This window comes from Microtus pennsylvanicus, chromosome 10 (assembly GCF_037038515.1).
Source record: "Microtus pennsylvanicus isolate mMicPen1 chromosome 10, mMicPen1.hap1, whole genome shotgun sequence".
NCBI classification, from domain to species: domain Eukaryota; kingdom Metazoa; phylum Chordata; class Mammalia; order Rodentia; family Cricetidae; genus Microtus; species Microtus pennsylvanicus.
Genome location: NC_134588.1, coordinates 101007314 through 101035040, shown reverse-complemented (window position 1 = coordinate 101035040; position 27727 = coordinate 101007314). Strand labels below are relative to the sequence as shown.

General features: G+C 47.9%; 1 protein-coding gene across 2 annotated transcripts in view; it reads right to left on the bottom strand.

Moving 5' to 3' along the window:
• Positions 1 to 27727, bottom strand: part of Capn8 (calpain 8) — a 75617-nt gene that overhangs the window by 29437 nt on the left and 18453 nt on the right. Inside the window, exons 3-10 of one of the 2 annotated variants that reach the window (XM_075989363.1) lie at positions 11236 to 11354; positions 10619 to 10752; positions 8706 to 8874; positions 7917 to 8000; positions 5737 to 5822; positions 3973 to 4047; positions 2678 to 2838; positions 78 to 2066 (exon numbers count right to left, since the gene is read on the bottom strand). In XM_075989363.1, the coding sequence (XP_075845478.1) occupies positions 2056 to 2066; positions 2678 to 2838; positions 3973 to 4047; positions 5737 to 5822; positions 7917 to 8000; positions 8706 to 8874; positions 10619 to 10752; positions 11236 to 11354 (839 nt within the window). In that variant the 3' untranslated portion in view covers positions 78 to 2055. Of the gene's footprint in view, positions 1 to 77; positions 2067 to 2677; positions 2839 to 3972; positions 4048 to 5736; positions 5823 to 7916; positions 8001 to 8705; positions 8875 to 10618; positions 10753 to 11235; positions 11355 to 27727 lie in introns of those variants that run through there. The other variant, XM_075989364.1, reaches the window with a different exon arrangement.

Genomic DNA, 27727 nt, shown 5'->3' with positions numbered 1-27727 from the left:
CTTTACATTGGTATAGATTTTGGTATATTGGTACAAATTTAAAGTTATTCTTGTTATACCATATGTATGTTTCTACTCTTGTTTAAGGTACCGTACCTATGCAGCTCATTTTAAAATGTAATTAAGAAATACAGGTTAGTAATCATAAAAATCAAACATAAACAAATCAACACATCTTTAATAGTTATGTTGCATTTGTTTAGCTATGTAAAAATATGTTGCTATTTCAACTTGCCTGCCTAAGGCACCTGATTGGCCTAATAAAAAGCTGAATGGCCAATAGGTAGGCAAAGGAGAGATAGGCAGGACTGGCGGGCAGAGAGTAAAGGGGAACCAGACAGCCAGCTGGGGGTCAGCCAAGCAGACATGGAGGACACGGAAAAGCAGCACAGTCCACGGGTGAAGTAAAGAACCTCAGAGCAGCACATCAACTAACAGAAAGGGGTTCATGTCTAAAACTAGCTAGAAACAAGCCTAAACTAAGGCTGAGCATTCATAATTCATAAGAAGTCTCTGTGTCATGATTTGGGGGCTTGTGGTCCCACAAACCTACAACACATGTGCCTGTAAACGCAATGCTGTTGGGTGTACAAATGGAGGCAGGGGTTGTTGGGAGAGCCCCAGGTTCAGTAAGAGACTGTCTCAAAGGTTTAAGAGACAGAGAGCGAAAGAGCATGAATAAGAAGAGGCAGATAAGGCACGGAGTGGATACCCTAACATCTTCTACAAGTGTGCATGCACACACCAGTACAAAGCAACACTCCACACATGCAAGACACCTTTATTCAAAGGCAACTTTTGAAAAGGCTCTCTCAACTTAGTAACTACCCAAGCTAGGCACAGAGGAGCCCGAGGGATCTGCCACAGACACACAACAGTTCTCTGATGGAATTGAGCTAAGAGTATAATTGAAGAAGCTGGGTCTGACAGACTCCACCAGGCTAGGTGTTCAATTGCAACAAAGAATTGGGGAGGAGTGGATTAGGGGGAGCAGGACTTGGCGTGTGTTTTTACAGTCTCTGCATGGCGGTGCAAACTCTACGAAGGCACACAGCATTCTCCTATGTCCAAGGCCCATTCATTATTTTTTCTTTAACACCGAGAGTACTTATTCAATTCCTCCTTCCCAGAGCCTGTATTTCTAGGTTTTATTTTTCTACTTAAGGCACAGGTGTATATAGATTTTTAAGATCAGGTGTCTGTGAATTCCGGGGGAGAAAGAAATTTCGGTAATCTTCTGCGCTTACTTCATTACCACGAGGCAAGAACAATCCATTTCTTCCTGACAGCTAGCTGGCAGCCCAGATGGGATTATTATTTGGTGCATGCAGACACCTTGGGCACCCCCTATGGTTCTGGGCTTCCAGAATGATCCATGCGGATTTCCTGCGTCTTTTCTAAGAGCTTGTTAATGGTGAGCATATTTTAATTTCTCCCAAATGTAGCATTACTGCAATCCCTACATTTTTTGTTTACTCCTTAACAGTACTAGAGGAAGAGAATGGGCCGTAAAAATAATCCATCCCATTTGTCTAACACTGCACAGTTTACAAAGCGATTCCCCGTGTGCTCCGCGCGACAATGCTCCTGTGGGCCCCAGCGAGCGGGAAGGTAGGAATTATGAACCCTGTGAGTACTGAAAAACTGAAGCTCCAGAAAAGGAATGTCCCTGGGCCTCACAACCTGTATGCTGACTGATGGGGGCAGGCCACCAGCTCCCGCTTCAGGCCTGTCAACGGCTGGTTGTAGCCAGATGGAGATGGAAGGGGAAGAAGGTAAGACCTTGTGCTCCCTCTTTGCACCCACACGGGGTTTTACAGTGCTGCCATTTCTACAGCATGCGGTGCTCTCTGGCTGGGAAGAAAGCAGCTACCCCTCAGCCCTGCGTGGAGATACTGAGTCAATCAACACAAATCAACAGAGCAACAGCAAGCCAGGGAAGCATGGAGGTGGGGAACTAGCAAGAGGGGAGCGTGGTTTTCTTTCCTTTGTTTCTCCAGAGAGCTGGGGTCATGTCTCAGTGGTTTCTTCAGCAGCTGTCCCAGTGGATGCGACCTAGGAGGAGTCTACACAAGTACATGTTAGTCATCTGTCCAGAACCAGGGAGGTCGCTCTCTAAGGAGCCAGAGTTAAGGCAGAGGCAGTGGTTTGCACAAGGACATCCCTGCCAGGGAGAGATTCCTGATGACCTCCTCTCCCCACTGATGGAACATGACCCACACATAGCCTTTGTCCGTCCATTCCTGACCCCACAGCCTCACCCCTTCAGCCATAACTTGGGCAACACCAAGCAGAATGGCTGCTCTTCTGAGTGCAAGCCACTAAAAACGCTAGATTGTCTGCTGACATCCTTAACTGCTCTACCCAAGCTCAATGTGGTGGTGTCCGCCAGCTGAACCAGGGAGGGCAGCCAAGGCTTTAGTGATGGTCCAAGAAGAGTTGGTGAGAAGCGGCATGCCGAAAGGTCAGGGGTGGCTGAAGCATGGATGATTTAAACACACAGGAGCCTAGGCAAGGCCTCAGGTAGACAGCTGCAAAAGCGCTGTCCACCCTGGCCAGCCTGGCCTCCAAGCCAGAGTAGAAACAGCACCTCAGACCCAAGGGCATTAATTATCCAAAGATCCATCCTAGAAGCCATGCAGCCCGGGGAAGAAGAGCCTGGTGGCCTTTGCCTCACCTGGGTAGTTCTGGCAGCCCCCGGCTGTGGAGCCTCTTGTCCAGCGGCCATTGAAGAGCACCAGGTTCCATTTGTGGGCCTCCTCACTGCTCAGGGAGTCTGGGGACAGGTTGCATATTTCCAGTCGAGAGAACTGCTTCAAGAAATCTGAAAAGGACATCCTGAAGAACAAAGGGACAGGAAGGAAGTGTGGGTGAGGTGGGCTGGACCGGAAGAAAGATCGAAGGCCCAAGAAAGAGCTCTGATAATTCTGCAGCTGTAGACTGCCCGGATCCAGTTCTACAATCCAGGGACCCAAACAAGCAGGGCTACCGTGGTCAGCATCTCTGTTTCTGAAGAATCTCCCTCCTGTGTCTGCCAGCCACACAGAGGTGGGACCAGGAACCAAATGGACCCCGCCCCCAGGAGGGGATATCAGTGCAGCCCTTGCCTCTAGGCTGGGTCACAGCTAATCCCACCAGAGGCTCATTCCTGAAGAATTCTCCATGACATCCTGTGTGGAGATCTAAGAGGTCCTATCTTCGGCAGACCCCCCCCCAACCCAGACAAAGAAAAGAATTCTGTTTTGACTGTAACTAGGCCTGAGAGTTGGATGGTAGTTGGAGAGTATTGTTTCAGGCTCACAGCAGGCCATCAGGCTGTTGGCCAGGCCGTGCTGTGGGCAATGGCCAGGCCGTGCTGTGGGCAATGGCTTGGACATGAGAAGAGAGGTAGAATTATACTGGGGCGCAGGGCAGAGAAAATGAAAAGCCCTCGTGCTAGGAACATCGTCACCTTCCTGGAAATCCTGGAGGCCTGTCCCCCCCCCCCCAGCACCTTGGAACAGCCTGACCCCTAGGAGACAGCCCTCCTGCACAGCCCTTCTGCACAGCCCTCCTGCACAGCCCTCCTGCACAGCCCTCCTGCACAGCCCTCCTGCACAGCCCTCCTGCACAGCCCTCCTGCACAGCCCTCCTGCACAGCCCTCCTGCACAGCCCTTCTGCACAGCCCTCCTGCACAGCCCTCCTGCACAGCCCTCCTGCACAGCCCTCCTGCACAGCCCTCCTGCACAGCCCTCCTGCACAGCCCTCCTGCACAGCCCTCCTGCACAGCCCTCCTGCACAGCCCTCCTGCACAGCCCTCCTGCACAGCCCTCCTGCACAGCCCTTCTGCACAGCCCTCCTGCACAGCCCTCCTGCACAGCCCTCCTGCACAGCCCTCCTGCACAGCCCTTCTGCACAGCCCTTCTGCACAGCCCTCCTGCACAGCCCTCCTGCACAGCCCTTCTGCACAGCCCTCCTGCACAGCCTCTCACCAGAACTCTCCATCCTCTGCTCTCTTGTCCAGCTCTTCCTTCTTCCTGGGATCTATGTAATTCCACTCAGGTGCTCTGCGGAAGGGGGAATAATGAGCCAGAGGTGGCCACTGTCGAGATGTGCAAGCTGTTTGCTGCAGCTAAATGTCCCCAAAGGACCACAGAAGGGATGCCCCCCTATCAAGGAAAGAAGACAGGTATGAAGCAGAGTACCACTGAGGGGAAGGGATGAAGCCAAGGACATGGGCTGCTGCAGAGATTGTTGGACATGCAGCAGGAACATAATGGTTCCATTCTCATCTCCACTCTCTGGGTAAGTTTTACATTCCTATTAAGACTCACAGACCTCTGACCATAGGAGCAAGGTGGTCCTGCCGCCAGAAAGGCAGGTATTCCTGATCCATTAGGGACTTGTCACTCTGATCTTCTATCAGACTGGGGCGAATCTATTTATAAGAGGGCCCAGCCAGCTCCAGGGACACAGGCACTGTCTGCTTCCTAAGAATGTGGCTTTGATCATCAGGTGCAGTTTTATGGAAATTTGCCTGAGGTAATGTCACCCGGTGTCCTGCTGGTGGCCTTTCTGTGACAATGTACTTTGTTCAAATGCCATCTACAGCTGTCTGACCTTTACGGCTTTGGGCTTTCCTGAAAAGCGTGTGCATTGTCTAGATACGTGAACGGGGTTAGTATCAATCCTAAAACAAACAAAAGCTCTTCCCTGACCACACTCAACAAAAGCCCAGGTCCTCCCTCACCAGCCAAGAAGACAGCCAGGCCCAGCCTCTCCCTCCAGTGACTTCTAAGTACTTGGAGATGAGCAGAAGCATCCTGGGGCTTCTTAAAGTCATCAAGTGCAATTGTGTGTTTGAAATGATTAGCACCGTGCTTAACCCAGTAGTAAGCAATCAATAAATGTCAACTTCCATGCTATTGGCGTTGGTTAGGGGGCACTGAACACAGTGTGCTTGGTGCAAGCAAAAGTTATGGGATCTGATTGACAGTTCCAGATCTAATCTCATCTCCCAGTGGGTTTGATTTTTGTTGTTGTTATTGTTGATGTTTCAAACTTAAACAAGAGCAAAGAACAGCTGGATACTTAGTTCACACATGTCACACGAGCTTCCATGTCCTCCTTCTCCAACCGCCAGCAGGTAAATAGCCCAGACCGTGGCTCTGGCTGGTAGAGAACATTGGGGACATAGATGCCAGAGTATAGCCACCCCAGGCCCTCATCTCCCTGAACTGACTTCCTTTACCAGGAGACAGGCAGTTCAGAGGTTGTCCTTCCACCCAATAATCAACACCTAGTCAGGAATTCGTGGGTAAGTGGCACACCCATTCATCACTGCCTGGGTGGGCCATGGCTCCCAGCATCAAGGTTCTCCCAGTATCTTTGTTTTTTCTTGCTACTGAGGGAAACAGTGCTTGCGGCAGGGAAATATGATTGCAAGTGATTAATTTTACCTTGTAGTACCCAGTTTGTAGTACCCAGTTTGTAGTACCCAGTTTGGTAGGTAGAAAATAGGTAGGCAAAATTCCACAGAGCTGCCAAATTCCCAAATGCCAAGGCAGAAATTCATAATCAAAACCTGCAGCAAAATGGTTTCTATTCTGCTTTTCCCATCCTTGAATCATGGGATAATATTCCAAAGCATGTTGTGTCATCTACAAACAGTAAGTGCTGCAGAACCCGCTAAACGACAGGTCTCGTTACTCATGGTGTGTGTTTCATGACACCTTTACGCAGGGAGAGGGACCTACGCATCACTCCAGGCTCCAGACCACTCCACTTCACCCCATGGGTTCCTCAGTCTGATCAGCTTCTCCGGGCAGCCACGGAAATCCACCTGCAAGAGCCACGCACGGACAAATCACCACACTGCGGCAGCCTGGAGCGCATGTCTGCACCCAGGGTGTTCAGAGTTTCAAATATCTCCAAGAGACCATACTTTCCTCTCCTTAAGCATTTAAGCTTTGCTCAAATGTTTGCTTTCACAGCTATTAGAACAAACGAAGAGCAAATCTACCACAAACCAACTATCTATCTACTTAACATAGGTTTAGAGTTTGCAACTGATTAAGCAGAACCTTGTTCTGAATATCAGAGACAGCATCCTAATAAATGCCCCCCCCAAACAATGCCAATAGCGTAGAAGTTAGCATTTATTGATTACTTACTAGTGGGTTCAATATAGTGCTAAGCATTATTTAAACTTCACAGTTAGACCTCAACAATATGAGACTCAGAGAGGCCCAGTTATTCAAGATTACCTAGTCAGTGCTCTAGCTAGCCCCTCCTCGAGCAAACTCATTAGACTTGGGAAGTAAGGAAAACTTGGGGGGCCCAGGAAATTCCTGAAAGCTATAAGATTTACAAAGCCCCTCTCCAAGGCTATAAAAGCAGTGAACAGTTGCAGGGCAAGCAGAGAGTCTCCATTGGGTGCCGCCTGCAAGTCATGCAGGGAGCTCCAGGGTTGCAATTTTCGCGTGTCCCCACCCATGCTGGCTTTCTGGTGATGCAGCTGCATTTGAGTCATCCGTGCTCCTGTAGGCATGTAAGCCACCTAACCACTGGTTCACGGAGGTGGAACTGGGCAGAACTGCTTCTTTGCTCTGTCATCCCCGTTACCTTATCTGGTGAGTAGATGCTTGCTCACATCTCTACAGGAAAAAGAAGGCGTCTAGCTGAGTGTCTCCAACATCTAAGTGTATTATAAGTGCCCTCAAGTACTTATGGTAAAATTTGGTCACTGCAGTTGTGGGGCTTGCAAGTGGAGCTTCCAAGGGATTAAAACAGGAGATGGGGTTACTGTCTTTGCTACCTGAGTTCACTCTTCTTGTGTAAGTTCTCATTCTCTCAGGACTTGATTAGTTGTTAAAGGTATTACGCAGCAAATGCCCTCTTGTTTGTCTCTCTTCTTGAGGGTGCCCACTTACCCTTCTGATTAATGCTGTTATGAAGCTCACGAAGCTACCCTGCTACACTACCCAAACTCCAGATATATGAGATAATAAAAAAAAAAACCTCTTTCTTTTATAAATCCACATTCAGGCATTGTGTTATAGTAACAACAGAAAAGGACTCAGCCACTACTTCATGAGCACTTCCGTATGATCTCCGAGCACTCCTGAACACATGCTAAAACATATGTACCTAAACAGGTCAGTCTTGCAGGTCTTTATCATTATCATTCCCGTCACGCGCTAACCCAAACTTTCCTCATACTCTCAATTAATGTTTACGGAGTGGACTTGATTTAACAAGACCGCGTCCAGTCAGAAGGCGTGTAGTGAGTGATGTCACTTGCAACAAACGGCAAGAGTTGGAGTCCTTGGTGTGTGGCTTTTTCTACACGACCACCCAGAACCCCAAAGAAAATTCATTCCTCAGCACTGTCTAGGTTGATGTATTTTACCTTCATCTTTTCGTCCTCTTATATTTATACTTCTTACTATAAACGAAATTATTCAACTCCTATCTGGATATAGGTGGACCATATGAAATAAAAATCACAAATAGTATAGGCCATGCTGGGGCCAGAGAATGAAAAATAGCTACATGACTTCTCACTATTAAATATCACCCTGAACACTGGAGTTGAAATCATTTCTTCTTTTAGGGACTCCTATGGGTTTATACTGCTTTGCCTACATAAGCATTTGTCTGGGCTGTGTAGACTCTAACTGATAGTCCCTATGACTTTTCTGACTCTGTTTCAGAAAAGAGCCAGATTTAACTGAAACCAGAGAGCTAGAATGAGGGTGAGTCAGACAAGTCCTCTGAGAAGCCAAGAGTCACAGGTACCCTGTCTGGGGTTCTGCATCCTGAGAGAAACTTGCTCTGAATAAGCAAAGAAAGCTCCAACGCAACACAGAACTTCCCAGTGTGACCTCCTACTCTTGCTTGGGACTTCCCAGATTCCACATTAACCCCTTCCTACCTCTTCGACTCCGGTAACAGAGTATGCATGACCCTTCACCAGCTTTTGCCTGGTGGTGGCTTCTGCTTCGGCTGCACTTGAGACCTGGTCAAGGAGAGAGTCTGATCAGGGGGGCTGACCCTGACCTCTTTGGAGCCAGCGTTACACTGCTTTCTAAAAGCACAACACACAGCCAGGACTTTCTTGGGTGAGACGAATGCAGGAGCAGCAACAACCCACAAACAGAGAGACCCATCTCTAGACGACCCCCTTTAATGAGCCAGGCAGGTAGCAAGTGGCTGCCAAGCCTAGAGTGTGGCAGAGAGCATAGTCACACTGCCTCACAACAAAGCAAACAAGCGAAACTACCCATTAAAACATCCAGACAGAAAAGAGAGCATCTGGAGAGATAGGTAACAACTGGCCCTCAGGCTGCTGGCTTGCAGGTCTGACCTCTAAGGCCACATTGGCATTCCTTACTCCCAATCTTCCTGTCAGGGCTGGGCCCTCTTTTCTTCAGGGATCAAGTCCATCAAATATTGTCAGCTGCCAATTTGCTTTCCCAAAGACTAAGATGATTAACTAAAACAGATGATAAGTAAATAGGAACTAGGACCCAGGGGATGAGGCTGTGCTATCTTGAGGAGTCTAGCCGTACTATTTAGAGGCTCCAACAGTTACCAGCAAAATATAATCTTAAAGTGTGACTAACCCTAGTTCCCACCCATTCATTAGGTCTTCACCATTCCTGAACACTATAAACCATCATGCTACCAGATAAAAGGGATGAAGAAAAGAGTTGAGGCTCACATCAATGGAGCACCCCAGCAGAGATCCTGCACGAAGAGCCTTCCGGATGATGTGGTATAGATTGCCCGGGGGCTTCTTCAGGTCATAAAACTCAGAGATGCCACCTGTGAAATCTTCAAACCCCTCAACTGTGGAGCCTCCAGCAAGCGCCTCATAGGAACCATTGAGCCTGTTAAAAAGAAAGAAAGAAAACAAGCACCATCCACAGCCATGAGCATCTGATAAGGGAATCACGGGACATGGAATGGGTGATGCCAGGACGTAGGCAAGAGGGCCAAGGAAAGACCTTGGCCAGCTTTGACAAGGAGCCTAGAACAAGCACAGACCACTGTTTAAGACAGATGCTTTCACTAGGAACAGATCCCCAGGCCGCCCCTTTCCAGGTCTCCCACTCCCTTTCAAAACCAAAACCCCTTCAGAATTGGCCTTGACTGCTTGAGTTTCTGGGGTATCCAGGCACAGATAGGAATGGGGAGCCTTTCCTTGAGGCTAAGGATTGCCCTAACAGAACGAGAAATTTACTGGAGTGACAGCAAATGAGGCTAATTTGAAGAAGCCTTTCAACTTGGAATGTCAGTCAGGAAAACGGCATTCAAGGAATGAGCAGAGACTTTGCTGAGTTTGGAGTAGTGGCATGTCTATTGTATTTTAATAAATAAAGCTTGCCTGGGGATCAGAGGAGTAAAACAGCCCCACTGGTCAGCCTTACAGCCAGGCAGTGGTAACACACACCTTTGATCCCAGTAGCCTCACTAGTTTGCCATAGAAACCAGGCAGTGCCTGCCTTTAACCCCAGTGGTGCACACTTTTAATTCCAGAACTAGAGAGGATTATAAGGTGGGAGGAGACAGCTCATACACAGTCTCATTCTGAGATTCCTGAGGCAGGATAGCCATTTCAGACTTAGGTTGAGGTAAGAGCCAATGCTGGCTGCTTTGCTTTTCAGATCTTCGGGTAGAACCCCAATTTCTGTCTCTGACTTTTTATTGATCATGCTTCAGTTTGGTACTGAAAACATTTCTTTTCTGCTGTGGGACAATGCACTTGAACACTGTAAAGATTTGTCATTCATATTCGTTAAGTAAAACACTGATTGGCCAGTAGCCAGGCAGGAAGTTTAGGTGGGGCAACCAGACTAGGAGAATTCTGAGAAGAGGAAAGGCTCAGTCTGTAGTTGCCACCCAGATGCAGAGGAAGCAAGATGAAAATGCTGCACTGAGAAAAGATACCAAGCCATGTGGCTAAACATAGATAAGAATTATGGGTTAATTTAAGTTGTAAGAGCTAGTTAATAGGGCCGGGCGGTGGTGGCGCACGCCTGTAATCCCAGCACTAGGGAGGCAGAGGCAGGCGGATCTCTGTGAGTTCGAGACCAGCCTGGTCTACAAGAGCTAATTCCAGGACAGGCTCCAAAACCACAGAGAAACCTTGTCTCGAAAAAACCAAAAAAAGAAAAAAAAAAGAGCTAGTTAATAATAAGCCTGAGCTAATAGGCCAAACATTTTATAATTACTATAAGCCTCTGTGTGTTTCTTTGGAACTGAACAGCTGCAGGACTGGGCAAAACAGAAACTTCCTTCTATAATTTTCCTCTACTTCATCATCATCATCATTTTGAACATTCATTCATTCTGCCCCAAGAATGAATATATATAATATGGTATATTGAGAATTGAACCAGGGCTTTATGCATGCTACCCAAGAGTCTATCACTGAGCTATCTCTCCATCCCCAAAGATGAGATCTTAAATCCCCAGTCCAAATTTCCTTTTCTCTTGAGAGGGATGCTTTCTTTCTGGCCTATGGCTGTCTGGGTGTTGGGAAAAACTTGGTCATCGCATCCTGAGTGGGAAGGCAGGCAAGCGCCTTCAGGGAGGCCCTAGGGTCTTCCAGTTACTCACCATCTCACTTACTTGGCATAGGCTTTCTCCAGGAGAGCACTCCAGAATTCATTGCCTTCTTCCGAGTGTAGAAAGAGCAGCTGTCCATCCTTGGTAGGCAGTCTGTCATCGATGACAACATCTACCCACTCTCCGTACTGCCAGAACTAGGGGTGGGAAAACAACCTGTATCACACGCAGAAGCAGAGAGAAGTCCTTCAGCAGACTCCTTGGCTGGGGTCCCCGCTGCCAGTGAGCTGGTCTCCAGGCTTTGAGAACCTTAAATTCCCTGAGAGGATTTACACCTCATCCACAGGCACCAAGAAACATTTAGTCTTTCTTTGAGTCTGTGAAGAAGAAAGCTTGCTCAGTATCACCCAGGCAGCCAAAGTGAGTGACTCAGTCTGATATCTCCTGATCCTTAGTCCAGAGTGAGTCCCTCGTGGCCCTGTGGCCTGGAGGAAGAAGGAAAGAGGATGAGTTTGATGGAACAGATGTACAAAGGAATGGCTCTCAAACTGGAGCATGTACCCAAATCACCCAGAGGGATAACCGGATGTCAGTATTGGCCTCACTTCCAGAGTTTCTGATCACACAGATTTGGATAAGATACAGAAGTGATGGCAAAGGTACCAAGCAAGGCCTAATACCTGGAAATGAAAAATACCCGCATAGTTCTTCTGGAAGCTCTGGTCCTTGGGGACCACTCGGTAAAGCAGTTTTTCATTCAAGGTGAGGGAGGCAATGGCTGCCAGAAGCCAACAGTTACCTGCAATGAACCAGAGGAGACAACAGCTGGTCAGGCCAGGCCTTCACTGTCCCCACCACTCCAGAGTTCATGTCTACTCTAGACTTACTTTGGCTGTAATACAATTACTGAGTGTGGGTTATGTAGAAACAACAGAAAAGTATCTATGAGAGTTCAAGAGGCCGACAGAATTGGTATTGGTAAGAGGCCCTCTGTATTTCTGCTTCTCTGCTTGGTGCTGTGTTTATGCATGGCAGAAAAGTGGACAGGCCAACGTACCTGGCTAATTCTCCCACCCCAACAGAGAAGCATGGATGCCTAAGGGTCACTTATTAGTATGGTCACACTGGGTTTGGGGCCTGGCACGGAGTCTTGGAAGGACACAGTCAACCAAAGAGCTCAACGACACTCTCCTAAGTCATGTGTGTGGGTTCTCCTCTCATGACTGAAGTGCACACACATTCCCCTCCTGAGGCCTCACAAGGAGGGCTTTACTCAGACATTAAAATTCTCTGTTCATCCTGATTGCTGTGCCTTGCATGCCGACCACTCACAGTTCCTGGGCTTCCAATCAGTAGAATGGAAATCGAGAGAAAGGAACTGTCCTCTTGTTCCTTTGGTTGTCATCCTTTGAGTGGATGAGACACTGAAGCTATGCAGGAACACATAGGTATGTGAGCGAGTGACTGAGCGAGCGAGGGAGTGAGCAAGCGAGCGAGTGATCCATCCTGTCCCAAGATGGCCTTGGGTAATGATAGCTGATTCTCCACGATCTGTGTAGAGTATAATGATCCTTTTATATTTCAGAGTTCACCATGAGAGCCTTGGTTATAATACCCTTGAGATATTGATTAGCATGAAATCATCATAATTCTGAAGCAAAAGAAATGGAAGTCAAGAGAGGTTAAACAACCCAGGGCTTGCTTTGGTCACTTTGAACGTCTGAGTAAATTTAGAAGCAGATAGAAAACTCCCTTCTGTGTGAGACAGACCTCTCAGGCCCCTGAAAGTCACCTCCCGAGACAGCATCACTGACTCCCAATGACAACATCCAATGATGACTCCCAGGCCTAGACACTACATGCTCACTTTAACCTGCTAAGTGGGAGGGGCAAATGTCCCAGAAGCTATATAATTTTGCTCACACCTCTGTATACGTTCATAGGACTGCAGAGTCTGAGAGAAAAATGTCCTAGTGTCCCTCACTGTATAACACAATACTCCCTCAAACTGCCCAATCCTACCTTTTTCCAGCTGCACTGTAGAGAGTCTGAGGCTTAGTAAAGCAGTCATTGTCTCTCTTACTCATCTGGTCCTTCTAGCTCTAACACCTCCTTGAGTGTTCCAGGCATCACTGTCCCCACGTGAAGCATTAGGCCCTCTCAACCTTAGCCAGAGACGCCCCTTTCTGCAGTAGGCACCAGCGCAGACTCAGCCAGTCAAAGTGCTGAGACTATGAGATCCGTGAGTCCTCAGGCCCAAGTGGGATGCATATATCACTCTTTCCCCCAGCAAGGCTCAGAAAGTGCTGTGAACGGTGGGGCAGAAAGAATATACAAACCGGAAGGTGGGGGAGAGTGCTGTGGAATGCTGGCTCCTAGATACAGCGTAGCCTTGCCCTTCATGAAGTCCCAACACTCTGGTCCCTGCACAAGGCCTGGACAAAGTCAAGCCAACAAGGTCGCTCAACCATCAGCACGCAGGACTAGTTAGACTCTGTGGGTTATATTTGTTAAAGAAAGGGAGGAAGGAAGGAAAGAGGGAAAGAGAGAGGGAGGGAAAGAGGGCAGGAGGGAGGGAGGGAGAAGGCTGGAGAGATGGCTCAGCAGTTAAGAGCAGTAGTTCCCTGCTCTTACAAAGAACCCAGACTTGGTTCACAGCACCCACATGGTAACTTACAACGCTCCTTAACTCTAGTTTCAGGGATTCTATACCTTCTTTTGACCTCCAAAAACATTACACACACACACACACACACATACACAACACAGGGCACATATATACATGCAAACTCCCATATATATAAAATAAATCTAAAAAAGGAAAAGGCAGGACATGAGGATGGGAGGGATGTGCTGGGGAGTGTCTGGGAAGAGTGGAAGTTAAGATGGATATGACCAAGAGACATTATGTACATATATGGAATTGTCAAATAATAAAGATAGTCTAATAAATAAATAAATAAATATGCTTAACTTTCCCTAATGTACTTTCAGATAAAAAGCCTGGCAACATTTAAAGGTTATCCAGGTCCTTTTCTAACTTTATATTTTCATTTTAACTGTGGGGCTAAATAAAATTGCTTCCACAGCCCAGGAATGAACACACTTGGTGTTTCACAATCAGACCGCTTGAGCAGTTAGTCAAACTAAGACCCAGGACCCACCTCTGAGGGTCTGTTACTACCAGCAAGAGCTCCACCCCAATGTCACCCCAACCTTCCTCAAAAACAGAGGCTCAAGACTATATCCCAAACTAATTTCTCCTTCAATCTCCCCCTACCCTCTCTCTCTCTCTCTCTCTCTCTCTCTCTCTCTCTCTCTCTCTCTCTCTCTCTCTCACACACACACACACACACACACACACTTTATGAAGGATTTTTTTATGATCTTTGAAGTAAGTGACCTGGTTTTTACCAACAAGCGCTATCCCTCAGATTGGTTACCTGGATTCAAGGTGAAGTTCAGGGTGAGCGTGGAGATGGTGCTTGTGTGAACTCATTGGGTCACACTGCTCCTTGCTACAGAAAACTTCAGCAGGGGTAAAACAAGCAACTTCCCAAGATGGAGACAGATTTCTTCCTCCCTACCAGGTTCCCCTCAGCTCAGTTTCTTCCTATGAACTCTATATAATAATGCTATTTCTCTGCCTCTCTTTGCTTAGAAACAAAATACAAACCTTTCCCGGAGTGACTCTGCCCTACCTGCCTGGTCTCCCCCACCGTGAGTTTAGCTTCCAGGCAAACTTGGAAAGCACAGAGTGAACCCTGTAGTTTTCCTGCCTCCCTTTCCTTATTTGTTCCTTCTGTCTGTGCAATGCTTCCTGTAACCTGGCCAGTTGGGTCTTCACCATCTCCACGAAACCTGCCTTGAGTTCTGCTCAGAAGATGCCACATTTGTTCTTTGTGTGTTCTGGAGACCTCATTTATTTCTCTCAGCTGACCACAATTAGAACACAAGCTAGAGTCCCGAGTCCATTCACACGGAGGCTCCACGATGGTGCGTTCCTTGCCGTCCCCAATAAACCCCCAATACCCAAGCCCAAGCCCTCCCTCCACGGGCTCCTAGCTCCTGCCAAGGCCACCTGATACACTTATCTCTCATTCCTGTTCCTCTCTGATCTCTTCCTGACAAGCAGGGACACAGGAGTCTCTCCTGGTAGCATCCTTGACCATAGCTGACAAACAGAGGAGACCCAGTGAATTTCTAACAAATAAAAACATGCCAGCAAATCACCAAAGGAATTCATGAATCATGTGCTGTCCCTTTGTGAGTCAACAATGACACCCACACGTGTTTGTACCTGGAGATCCCAGGTCTGGGATGAAATAAACAGGGCCAGGCATTGAGCCTCACAGATGTCACAGTTAACACCTGCACCACACCAAGATGCTTAGCTACTCAAAACTCTGCGGCAGAAGATAGCGGGTGAGATGGGCAGTCTCTGGGGAAGGGACAGATTGAAGGCTCTGGGGTGTCTCTGAAGCAGGTGGCTGCTCAAGGAAACCAGCCAGTCTCCCTTCTGTTGTGAAGATTCACAATCCCAATCTAAGCTGCTGCAAACCCCATCCCAGGCGCTTCCTAGACACTCCAAAAAACATGCCAGAAAACATCCCTCAGCGGCCAACATCTAACAGGTCTGCCCAGCCAAGAAAGAGTTTAATATTTTCTTTCTCTTCCTCACTCCTGACATTTCCTGGGGTCCACCCAGCTGCTGCAGTAAGCACGAAAGAATGTCATAGGTATAGACATTTGGACCCACGCCAATTACTGCATAAAGCGTGAGTGGACCCTCTTTACAGGAAGCGTTTTCTAAAGTGCCCAATGTGCTTCCTCTCAAAGGTACTCTTGTAACGACAGACATTTACTCCCCTGCGCAAAACACCTCAGACACTTGTTTGAGGGGCCTGCCTTGATCTTTGAGCAGAGTTTTGATTTACAAAAACAGTCTTGAAGCTGTGGGATCTATGTTTGTTGGCAGATGCGGTAGACAAGAAAGCCTGGAAATGTCTCCACAGACAAACCGTCTTCTCTCCAGCCACCTCCCAGCTAGCGGTCACCACAGGTCAGCATTCCCAAGAACGTAAGTGGGAATTTGGCAAAAGCACCTACTTTCCTGCTGGAGTGTGGCAGATTTGCTTACCAGATCTTTCTGGCCTCTGCTCTTCCCTTATCTTATCTAGGAAGTCCGTCTTACGCCTGGAGATCAGGAGACTTCTCATAAGCCCAGGGCTACAGCGTGGGATGAAAGTCAACACACTTGAGAGAACACAGGGGAAGCCCTGAGTGTCTGGGTTTCTAAGAACTAGCCCAGGGCTCCCCACCTCCAGACTCCTGTCACAAAAGAGAGATATCAGCCTCCCATTCCCACTAGTTTAAGCCAGTACAGTTAGGTTCAATAAAGCTTGCAGCCAACATTTTCCTGATATAATAACAAGGTGATTAGTATGCCTTGTAAGTGGGTTCTGAAAGAACTCCTCCACTAAAGGAGTTCTTTAAGCTATCAGAATGAGGGACAGTTGAAACAAGCACATTATTCTCTACATTGGTTGCCCAGGCTGTGCTCTGGAAAAACTGGCTGGGATGTCCAGCTGATCTGGACAAGGGATCATGGAGCATGGAATTACAGAGTAACATTTGCATATGGACTTCAATCACAGAAACAGGGAGGGGGAGCATGCTGAGGAAGCCCAGGCACTCCCTCCACCCCAACAAGCATAGATAGGATACAGAAAGGATACTTTTGGGGGACTGGGATGGTTAGTTTTAATTGTCAGTGTGACAGTCTAGAATCACCTAGTAGGAGTCAGTGAGGAGCTGTCTAGACTGGGTTGTCTGTGGACATGCCTCTGTGTGTGTGTGGCGGGGGTCTTGATTATGACACCGATGTGGGATGACCCAACCTAAGAGTGGACAGCATCACTCTCAAAGTAGGCTTTGAGCCCTACACCGCATGGAGTGGAGAACACAGAACACAGCAATCATACGTCCTTTCTCAGCTCTTGATGGCGGACGTGACCAGCTGCTTCAGGTTCCTGTTTTGTCTTCCCCACAATGAAGGACTGGAACCTGGAATTATAGCCAAATAAACCTTTCCTTCCTTAAAGATGCTCTTGGGAGTGTCTTTTATCACGGCAGAGGGGCATGAGGCTAAGACAGCAACACAGGTATCTCTGCTCATTTTTTCCTTACTGAAGAGAAGACCTGAGCCTCGGCGATTTCTAATGAAAAGGGCTCCAGTTAGCTCACGGTTCTGGGAGTCTGGGAAACCTAAAGGCGTGACACCAGCAAATGGCTCATGCTGCTTCAACTCGTGGCAGCAAGCAGACAGGCAGGTTAGTGCATGCAGAGGAGAGGAAGAAGGCCACTGTCCTGTGATGGCAAACTAACTCATTCTCTGGGGGGAAAAACGGCACCAATCCCCCTAAATGACCTCATCACTTGAGGGGCCTTTCCTCCCCCAAACCAGCACACCCCAGACTCAGTGGGGACTGACTAACCAAACTACAGAAATTAGAAAGAATTGTTCTGAATCCAGATGGCGTGGGGAGGGAAAAAGACAGAGACACAGTAGAGGTGCATCCAGAGAGACAAAAGGAGAAATGGAAGCGGGATGCCACGCATATTGCCAAGGAGAGGAGGAAAACTCCCTTTTGAAGAATCGGCAGAGGAGTCTGGGATTCCCCTGGCCTGGATAAGCAGGACTAACAGACAGGACTGAACTGAAGAGAGCTAGAGGGCCTCTCTATCCACGGACAGAATGAGCTAGAAGGTCTTTTGTGAATGGCAGACAGGACATTAACAGACCCACTAGAGGGCACACTGGAGACAGCCTTCCCTACTAGGTCTCTAGCAGCAAAGGCTCTGGTAAGATGGTGGGTGTCTGAACAAGCTTGGGAAGGAGCAACTTCACCAGAACACAGAGAGGCAGGTCTGTGAAAACACTAGAACAAGCACACCCACGAGTGGAACACAGGGGTCCTAAGAGCCTTGTTCCCATCGCTGTAAGAGAAAGTTCTCTGGACTAGAGTTATGGCTGGGTGGTTTAGAACACTCACTGCTCTTCCAGAGGGCGGGGTTCAGTTCCTAGCACCCACCTACTGCCTCAGAACCACCCACAACCCAGTACCAGTGGGTCCAATGCCCATGTTTGGCCTCAGTGGGCTTCTACACGGCACGATGCACAGAAACTCATGCAGCCTCATACACATCACAGTAGGTGTTTAAAGATAAAGTCTTCACATTCAAAACAGCTTCACCACCCAGTGAACCACTTTTCAAAGGAGACTTAATAAAGACCAAGAGTCAACAGAGAGGGATTCTCCCTAGTGACCCCTTTGGGTGTCATGAAGAATGTGACCTGGGAAGGAAATGCCACTCAAGATTGAAGGTGCTTCTTCTTGAAAGAGCCAGGGGAAAGAGATTCCTAGAGCCTTTTTGGGGTGGTTTTAGCAAAGGGATATGATTCTTGTCATGGGAATACAACCTGTGATGTTAGTACAGCTCCTGACTCTGCCTTTTACTAGCTGTGTGAGCCCAAAGAGACACATCACCTCCCTGAGCCCCCGCTCACTACACATTGGGAGGGTTACCCATCCTCACTGGGAGGAGCACTAAGTGATAAAATGGGATGTGTAACAGCCAGAACACAGTATGTGGCCACAAAATTATAGCTCATTAAATTACAGTTCCTCGCAGGAAAGACAGGGCTCAGAAGTAGCTGCTAGGGTAAGGGCAAGAGTCATCCAGGCAACTAAAGGCATAGGGCGTGAGGTAGACAGGTTCACAGCGGGGCAGATATTACACACGAATTTGAGATGCTAAAGACTGAAAATTGACCATTGCATTTAGCAATGCAGAGATCATGGGGGCACAGTAGCTAAGAGATTTGCTGCTCTATACACGTTTTATATATTCAGGTGCTCAGGAAGGTGGGAGAAGGATTGCTGGAGACAAGCTTGGCCAACAGAGCAAGAGCCTGCCTCAAAGCACAAGCAAAACCAAATAACAAATAAAGTCTGTATATGTCAATAACCATCATTATTATAAGATATAGGAAGCAAAAACTCAAGCTTAAGGGAATTTCTCAAACACTAGGTAGAGTAGAAATGATTCTAGACTGTAGGCAGATGAGGAGGAAGAAGAGAGGAGGTAAACATTGGAACCCAGTAGGAGGGACCTTCCTTACCTTGGGAAGCACAACGCCTTGCAGAGGAATGATACTGAGACCCCAGACAATTCGAAGAGGAGGCTCACAGAGAGAGTCCCTATGTTCCACTGCCGATTGAGAGATCTAGAGGCAGGGGACAAATGGTGACCTGGAGTGCTGAGGCACAGAGGGCAGAAGATGCTATCACGATGCCTGAGTCAAAGGAAAAAGAAGGGCGGACCCTTCCCCCTGCAGAGGCTGTGCGGTGGCCTCAGGGGTCAGGCATCAGCTGAAGAACTGATGTTTCCTGTGTCTAGAGTTCACGGACACTCAGATGGAACTGAGTCAAGTGTGTTGGGCCTTGATGAACCAGGAAAGGAGATCATACAATATGCCATCACCTCTTCAAGAGGTCAGCAAGAACCCGGAAGACAGCAGCAGGCTGTACAAAAGCCTTCTGGTCCATCTTCATTGCCAGGTCACTTTGGCCTGCGCTGTATCCAGCTACCAAGCAACAAGATTTTTAGAAGTGAGGGGAAATTTATATAAATACTACCTACCAAGTGGTTCTCAACCTTCCTAATGCTGTGATCCTTTAACACAGTTCCTCTGATGTGGTGATCTCCATAAAATTATTTCCATTGCTACTTTATACCTGTAATTTTGCTACCCTTGTGAATCATAATGTAAAGATATGATATGAAGGATAGCTGATAGTCAACCCCTATGGAAGGGTCATTTGCCCTCCCCCCAGGGTCACGACCACAGGTTGAGACCCATTGTACTAAGTGGTTTATGAAGGAGACTGATCTGTTCCTCCTAGTATGTAACCTGGAAGGCAGACTTGGTATCTCCTCCTGGCTCATAAATAAGGGATTGCTTACCACATCCTGAAATGATGGAAGGGAGAAGAAAGAGAACCAGAGGCTCTTACAAGGGCACTAATCCCATCCACAGGGGCTTCACCTTCAGGGTTTAGTCAACTCCTTTCATCCTCAACTTCTAATACTACCACACCAGATGTTGAAATTTAACCTGAATTTTAAAGAGACAAAGAAACCATCCATCATTCTACGAGCGCTCACATAGAGTAACTGGAGGAGAAATATGTAGTACTCCAAAGAGATAAGAACCTAAAACAGGAACAGTCATGATACCCTTGCCTAGCTTCTCCCTCCCTCCCTCCCCCCCTCCCTCCCTCCCCCCTCCCTCCCTCCCTCCCTCCTTCCCTCTCACTGCCGCTAGAAACGGGACAGGCTTAGCAAGCTGAAAACAGTTGAGAAAAAGTCTCTCTGATTACACATTCAAGTATAATGCAAAGATTTTTGACCCCACTTACAAATGCCTATTGTTTTTTTTTTAATTCATCTTCAATATTTTATCACAGCTGAGGCACCCTTCGCCTGTTCTGCTCTTCCTCCAAGAGGCTGCTTGAAATGTTTTTACACACAGGGCACTAATTTAGCTCTGCACACCACTGCTCAGTCACAGGAGCGCCCCTCCTCCCTCCTGTTGGCGAGCATGCCTTCTCAAGCCCGTAGCATTTCATTCATGCCATTTTGACTACATTAAAACACTTGTTTGCTTTTGGCCGCCCTGGCATCTGTTGACAATTTCTGTCTCTCTGCCTAGACCGGAAGCTGGCGGGAGGTGGACGGTAGGCTACATGCTCCTCCAGACCCCAGCATATGATTCAGCCCATCACTTCCGGATGAATCCAGCAGCAGTGATTGAATTGCATGCTCTGGCCATCTAGGATGTCCTGCAGTCTAGATCATTTGTGAGCTCTTTCTCCCACAGAGAAACACGAGGTGGCATGTGTCGATGCTATATGAGGCAAGAACCAGGCCTCTGTCAGAGCTGCTCTCTTGGTGAGCAAGGAGAAGTGTAATGAGCTGGAGTAGGGGTTCCCAGCCGCGGCATGGTTGACATTATGGATTGAATGTTTTTTATGGTGGAAGCCATCTTGAGCATTGAACAGTGGACTTATAGCAGATGGATGCCAATTGCAGGGTTCCTCCCTCCCCGCCTCCATGTGACAACCAAAAATTGATATCACTATTGCCAAATATCCTCTGGGTAGAAGGCAGGGGAATCAAACATATACACACACACAGAGAGAGAGAGAGAGAGAGACGGGGGTGGTGAGAGGGAGAGACAAAGACAGAGAGAGAGGGAGGGAGAGAGGGGGAGAGACAGAGAGAGAGGAAGGACTGAGGAAAACCTCACCCTGAAGGAAGAGAGACAGAATGACCCCTCCTCAGTCCTGTGTCACTGGTGACAAAATCTCATGATATATCTTTGCCTGACACCATGAGACTTTTCTGAGACCCACTTTCTTACTTTCCTCACTTTTCTTCATGTCTGCCTTCTGTGGCTAAAGACATTTCTATCAGTTAAGGAAGTCCCTGCCCTGTTCCTCCCTTCTGCACCCACACCGGTGGGCAGTGTCTTGTGTCTCTCCCTGCTTCCAAGCTCCGTTCCTCTGAAAACTCTTAGAACATGGTATGGCTCGGGTCCACCTGGTTTGGGTGGCTGGCCTCTTGACCTCCAGTAGACCCTTCAGGCTATGCAAGCATGTCACCCTTTGCTCTCTTCAAACAACAGAGACACCATCTTTCACTCCTGTGAAAGGAGACAAGCTTGACACTTCTGAACCCACCCAGCCTGTAGGCCTGGACTGTCCTCTGAGGCCACCCTTCACCTTTGCTCTCTCCCTGGGTCAGCCTGGTACACCTGGCTCCAACTCAGCTCTGGCCTTTGGCCTCTGCATGACACCTGTTAACTGCGAGATTATTGTCGCTTGCTCCCTAAGACCTGGGAGCCATCTTTGCGCAGGTTGGCCAGAAGCAGATCCTGAACCCCTGTGAGCCTCACAGAGTTGTGCTCTGGTGAGTCTGTGACCCACAGCTTATCATACAGAGTCAAATGATACTAAGATACAATGCGGGTATGTAAATATATTATAAAATATACTCAATGGCGTGGTCTTTTTTTCAGGTATAAAGTATATATGTTTTTATTTCTGCAAATATACAATTTGTGAAATTTATATTAAAATTACATATTACATATGTTATACATATGGTCCCACAAAATTATAATGGGACTGAAAAATTCCTGTCACCTAGTAACACTGAAGCTATTGTAGTCTAGTACAGCCTACTTACGCCTGCTGGTAGAGGCCAGCCAGTCCTATGAAAGGCTAGCAGGTGGAGTTATACACAGAACATACTACTTGATAATAATAAGTGACTGCATTATGGTTTGTATTTACTACAATAATTTTTAGTCATCACTGTGAACTCCTACTTGTAAAATTTATTGTAAGCTTTATCCCAGCAGCGGCGTCACACATTTGCACTGACCACATCTCCTAAAGCCATCAAGGGATTACCCGGACCATTTGGTGTGTAAGCACACAAGGCTGCATATCAGCAGGAGTCTCAGAATCTGCCTCCGTCATTAGGTGGTGTATAACTCATCATCTCTGGTTAGAGAGAGAGGGCATCTATATAGATGACATAGTACATGGATGTAAGTCGCATGAACCAGGAAGCGTGGTATTTGTAGAGCCCAGGTAAATACCTTGATTAGCCTTCTCCTATGGGTGAGGGAGCATCTTTCTCCCTGATCCCATCTGCCAATACAACTCCAGAGAAGCAAGAAGAATGAGGGAGAGTAGTGAGGTGTGGTATTAAAATTTCTAGAGGAGGGACAAGGCAGCTGGGTACGCCAAAGTGTGCAGGGGACCAGGGGCCCTTTTGTTTCCACTCCAGTTGGCTCATAGAGAAAGCCAACATGGAGAACGTGAGTCCCGCACGGACCCAAGCAACTGTCTGGTTTAGAAAAGGAATGAGCCACAATTAGACAGAGATTCCTAGTTGGCTCTCCAGGAGCCCTGCAACTTCCCTGTACCCTCAAAAAAAGAGACAGGAGACAGATGCCAGCAAGGAGCGCAGCAGAAGGTCCCTGAGGGCACCCAGGTTATCCACACATCAGCAGTCTGCTCCCCACACACTCGGCAGCATCTCAAGAGAAAAGGGCATAGGAGCACTCACACACACACACACACGTTATACTGAAACTACAGTTTCAGTTACCAAATCGGACAGAATTATAAACCAGATTAGAATTCATTTAGTTTCCCGCTTCCCTGGCCAGGGCTCTTGAGGAAGATCAAAGTATCAAAGTGGTTTGAGATATCAGACATGTCCTCACAACCAATCCAGGGCCTAGCAATGTTCACTGGAGAGGTAGCAGGAAATGAACTTAGGTAAACCTTCAAGTCTCCCCAAGTCAGCAACAACTTCTCTGCTCAAACTGGAAAAATCTTTGGCCTCACTGTATCCAGGACAAACCGTTGTCTTCCACACCTCCTGGACTCATGATCGTGTGGGCAAAGGTGTCTGCCAGTATCTAAGAGTCTCTTTACCTTCCCTGAAGGGACAATATGGAGACAAAGATGCCCTCCTGTGAGCCCCTCCCTGGGGCTCTGCTCTAAGTGCGTCCCTACCTACTGAGTCAGTTTCAAAATGCCCTTTCCTTCCACATCCTATCAGCCTGCAAAACATCCTTCGGCTTCAAGGGCCTCGCACATCTGGAAGTCTCCCACATGCTGCAAACCCTGCTGAAGTATATTTTGAGTAGGGGAACCTAACAGTTCCCTCCATGAGTTCTTTTCAAATAAAGATGAGGAAAACTCATCTTGGGCTCAGCCCTTCACCTCTAGCAATTTCCTCACTCCTGGATGCCGTTCCCTCATTGCTAGAGAGCACAAGGTTGGAACAGCGCTCTCCTGTACTAGGCTTTCTGTACTGATGTGGGATTTCCGTTTGTATGTTGTGATTACCATTAATGAATAAAGAACTGCTTTGGACCTATAGCAGGGCAGAACTTAGCTAGTGTGGGGGGGGGGGACTAAACAGAATGCTGGGAGAGAGAAGAGAGGAGTCAGAGAGAAGCCATGGAGCCTCTGCAGGAGACAGACTCTGGGAAGTTTACCTGGTAAGCCACTGCCATGTGGCGATACACAGATTAATAGAGATGGGTTAAATTAATATGTAAGAGTTAGCCAATAAGAAGCTAGAGCTAATGGGCCAAGCAGTGATTTAATGAATACAGTTTCTGTGTGATTATTTCGGTTCTGGGCAGCCGGAACCGACAAGCGGCTCTCTTCTTACTACAGCAGACTATAACATCTACGTGTGAGATCTTAATGCAATACTTTTAGCAACCGGTGAAATAAACAGATAAAATACATACAAAGACACAGATGACCTGAACAGTTAACAGTGTCATCCCAGGCCGGTAGTGAGAAACAAGACATGGAGAGAGAACCCTAATGCTGCGTGCCTCTGCACGCTTTGAACAGGTAGATTACAGATTTGATGCCCAGTTGTAGATGAGTAAAGTTGAGGCCCTGACCGGCCAAGCCATCTCCACAGCAGCCAGGCAAGTGATTTCCCACGCTCAGACACTCAGTGTCCAGCCAGGCGATGAGCTTGCTGCCTCTCCCATACCCTGTGGGGCCAGAAGCCGAAAGCAGCATCGTTATGGCATTTGAAATAGATGCCTACACCTCCGCACAAGCTTCTCAGCCTCTCCTCAGCTCCACTTTCCTCTTGCTTCCAGACCCCGCCCTCTCCCCACCCTTCTTAACACTGAGCTCACCCTGCCGCCTACCTCCTAGAATAGCATCCACTTACTCGGCAGAGACATGAAGAGTCACCACCTCTCAGAGCTATTAGGAAGATAAGAATGAGGTAAGACCTGGACAGCATCTAGTGTATGCTTGACACACGGAAAGCCCTCAATAAGTCTCCCCATTATTCTCTATTATTACCCAACAATTAACCCAAACAAGGAGCATCCCAAAAAGAACTGAATCAGCAGACATTTATACTGTGTCTCTTACCTAGAAGTCAACTAATAATGGCGGCAGGGAGATGCTGGGGTCTCCCTGGGTCACCCAAGTTTGACACAGGAAGCAAAGCTGTATGTAGGCTGACCCCCATCCACCTATGCTTGCCCCCACTCGGTCTCCTCCCTCTAACAAACACAACCACTAACAATGTCACCTCCTTCAGCCTGGGAGCCATGATAATTACTTCCCTCACCTTTCCCACATCCCACTGTTTCCCAAATGCTTTAGGTTTTGTCCTAAATGCCTCCAGAATCCCTTCTCCCCAACCATCTCCTCTCATACTGCTCTAGGAGCTATAATTAGGAAATTACAGAGATTATCAGAACACAAAAGTGTAGTCAAACACCCACTTCTACTTAACACTAGCACCAACCGAGCCAGCACACCAGCAGACACAAGACCAACGGGTAGCAAAGTGACTGGTATGGTTTGAACACCTGTGTCGCCTTCAAAACTCACATGGACCTTACCCCCCATTGGCACTTATTAACAGGAAACCGAATCTTAAGAGGTCAATCCTCAGAAACGGGGTTAGCTACCCAAGGGCCGACAGGGTTGCCACCTTTTCTCCCTTCTGCTTGTTGTTGTGCATGCCTTCCAAGAGTACGCGGACACCAAATGCCATCTCAGAGACCTTGGAGACACCAAACCTGCAGCATTTTGGTGCAGGCTTTTCAGCCAAGCTCGTGTCTGTGGCTCATGGGTCACCCAGGCTGTGGTATTTGGTTGCAGTAGCACAGCTAGGTTAAGACAGCGGCACTGAGGGACTTGCTGCATTTTCAGAACTGAACGAAGCAGACCAAGTGACCGTGCCATTGGCCATGGAACTGAGGAAGAGAAATCTCAGCAGTTGCGGGCAGGATGGGTACTTGGAGGGTAGTAGTGGAGTGCTAAGGAGTGGAAGGAGATCTCGGAAGAACTCACAGTCTCGAGTGCTTTCAAGATCTTGCTTTGACAGTCCAAATGAGATGCAGAGGACGCTGCGCCCTTGTCTTGTGCGGCAATTATTTCCTAAGAATGGTGAGCTATGAGAAAAATGTTTCAGAATCTCTTGTATCATGTATCAAAATGAGGGCTAATCACATCTTTTTAAAGAAATGGTTTGCTAAGAAAAGAGCTTCCAGGTTACTCTCCAGTACTGTCCATGTCTGTGGTTATCTGCGATAGCAAGAATTTCTTGGGTTGCAGCTGTGCCCTGCCTAGGGTTCCCAGTCTCCACTCTCCACATTTGGCCGCACACACTTCTGCTTAAAACCCTTGTGGTTCCCCATTATCCTTAGGAATAACGTCCAGAATCCTTCAAATTCCCCATACAGTGTGGCCACTGTGCAGCCTCTGCGGGCCTTACTCTGTTCGTGCTACCCCCACCTCATCCCTGAAGACCCCCTCACCACATGTTCTTCTGGGTGAAGGGCTTTGTTCAGATTTCTGCTGCCAGGAACCCTCTCACCATACCCAGCCAGGCCAGAAGAGGAGAGTCAGGGCCTGTCTCATTGCACGTTTCCTAGCATGAAAAAGAAGCTTACTAGCCACTTGAATGAATGAAAGAGCCGTGAGTGTTCTTCCTGATGCTGACAATTATGTCAGGTAAATCAAGTAGCCCTTCCCCCTTCTACGCAGTTCACACTGACTAGGACCCGACACCACAACCAACCCCTGCAGCTGCAGCTGCAGCTGCAAGTGAAGTCTAGCAAGGCTTTTCTGGAGTGCCATCCGGACCCCATGGCCACATTGCAGCGAGATATCATTGACCTAGAAGTGAGCCGAGAGTCAATCCTGTGTTTTGTACATGTCCATAAATCCTCAACAGCCCAGCGCTAGGTTCTCCATGGGAGATGGGGCACTGTGGTCACCCTGCGAGGGAACTACTTTCAGAAATCAACCTTGACTCCTCCTGGTGTTTATTTCTTTTCTGAGTGGTAGCAACAAACTCCCTTATAGCAACTATAGTTTTTAGGTCCTCAAAAGAACTCTTTCCAGATGCACTGCATATACTAATAACACACACGAAATAATCCACTTCTGCTGCCCCACAGATCACCTCTCGCCTACACTCCTGGTTCCCATGGTGACTCACGAAAGGCTCCTCAAACCTGGCAGGAGATCCACGGAAGTGTGGAACAGCTCAGTGTGGAGGACAGCTGTAACAATGCAAAGTGGGCAAAGTGGCATTTGTCCAAGGACAGGTCTGAGCCTGAGGGGCTCTGCTTCCAGGAGCTGTAGAGCACCCCAGACTTGATGTAGTCACAAAATAGGAAAAAACAGAAACGGGTAGCAGGTCATGTGTGAATGCGAGGCCGGCATGCTTTATCTTCTAACTTGTCAGTGGGGGAGGGGAGAGAGACAGAGCAAGCGAGAGAGCGAGAAGGAGAGGTAGAGCGAGAGCGAGAGAGAGAGAGAGAGAGAGAAAGAGAGAGAGAGAGAGAGAGAGAGAGAGAGAGAGACTACTTCACAGCCAAGGAGACTTCCCAGGATGACTTCAGAGCACGCTGGAGCTGCATGGGAAGCCCTGTAGACCAGCCCTCGTCTAATCTGAGCTATTGTTGAAGGAATTAGACTCTCTGGCATGAAACTGTTCAGGGAGTCCCTAACCCCCCTCCACTTAATCAGACCTTTAATGCTATTGCGAGAGAAAGAATTCCTTAGTAAATTATAAAAATGGAATTAATTCACCAGGGCAGGGCCATTAGTAGATAAATACGTTCGGGGTTTATGTAAATATATCACAAAGAACCTAGCTTGCTTACTGTGTTTAACTGTAATGCCCTTTCAAATAAAAAATACAGCAAAACGCTGTGAGACAGGTGTAGCAGGGAAATACGAAATGCTAAGAGAGAGGTGCTAAGGTTCATGGAGTACCACCAGCTGCAGTTAAGGCCGGGGCAGCTTTGGTTAAAGCCCCCTCCAAAGCTGGCTGGAAAGTGGATGGTTCCGGGCAGTCAGTGGGAGGGCCGTAAAGCTCCCAAGGGTGGTGAGTGGGTTCTTAAAGTATATGACATGCTAAACACAGGGTAGCAAGCAAGGGATCTCTCGGGAAAGTGACCGTGGTTTTCCAACTGCAAGCAGCTCTGAGGTCAAAATGGAAGTCAGTGTGACAGAT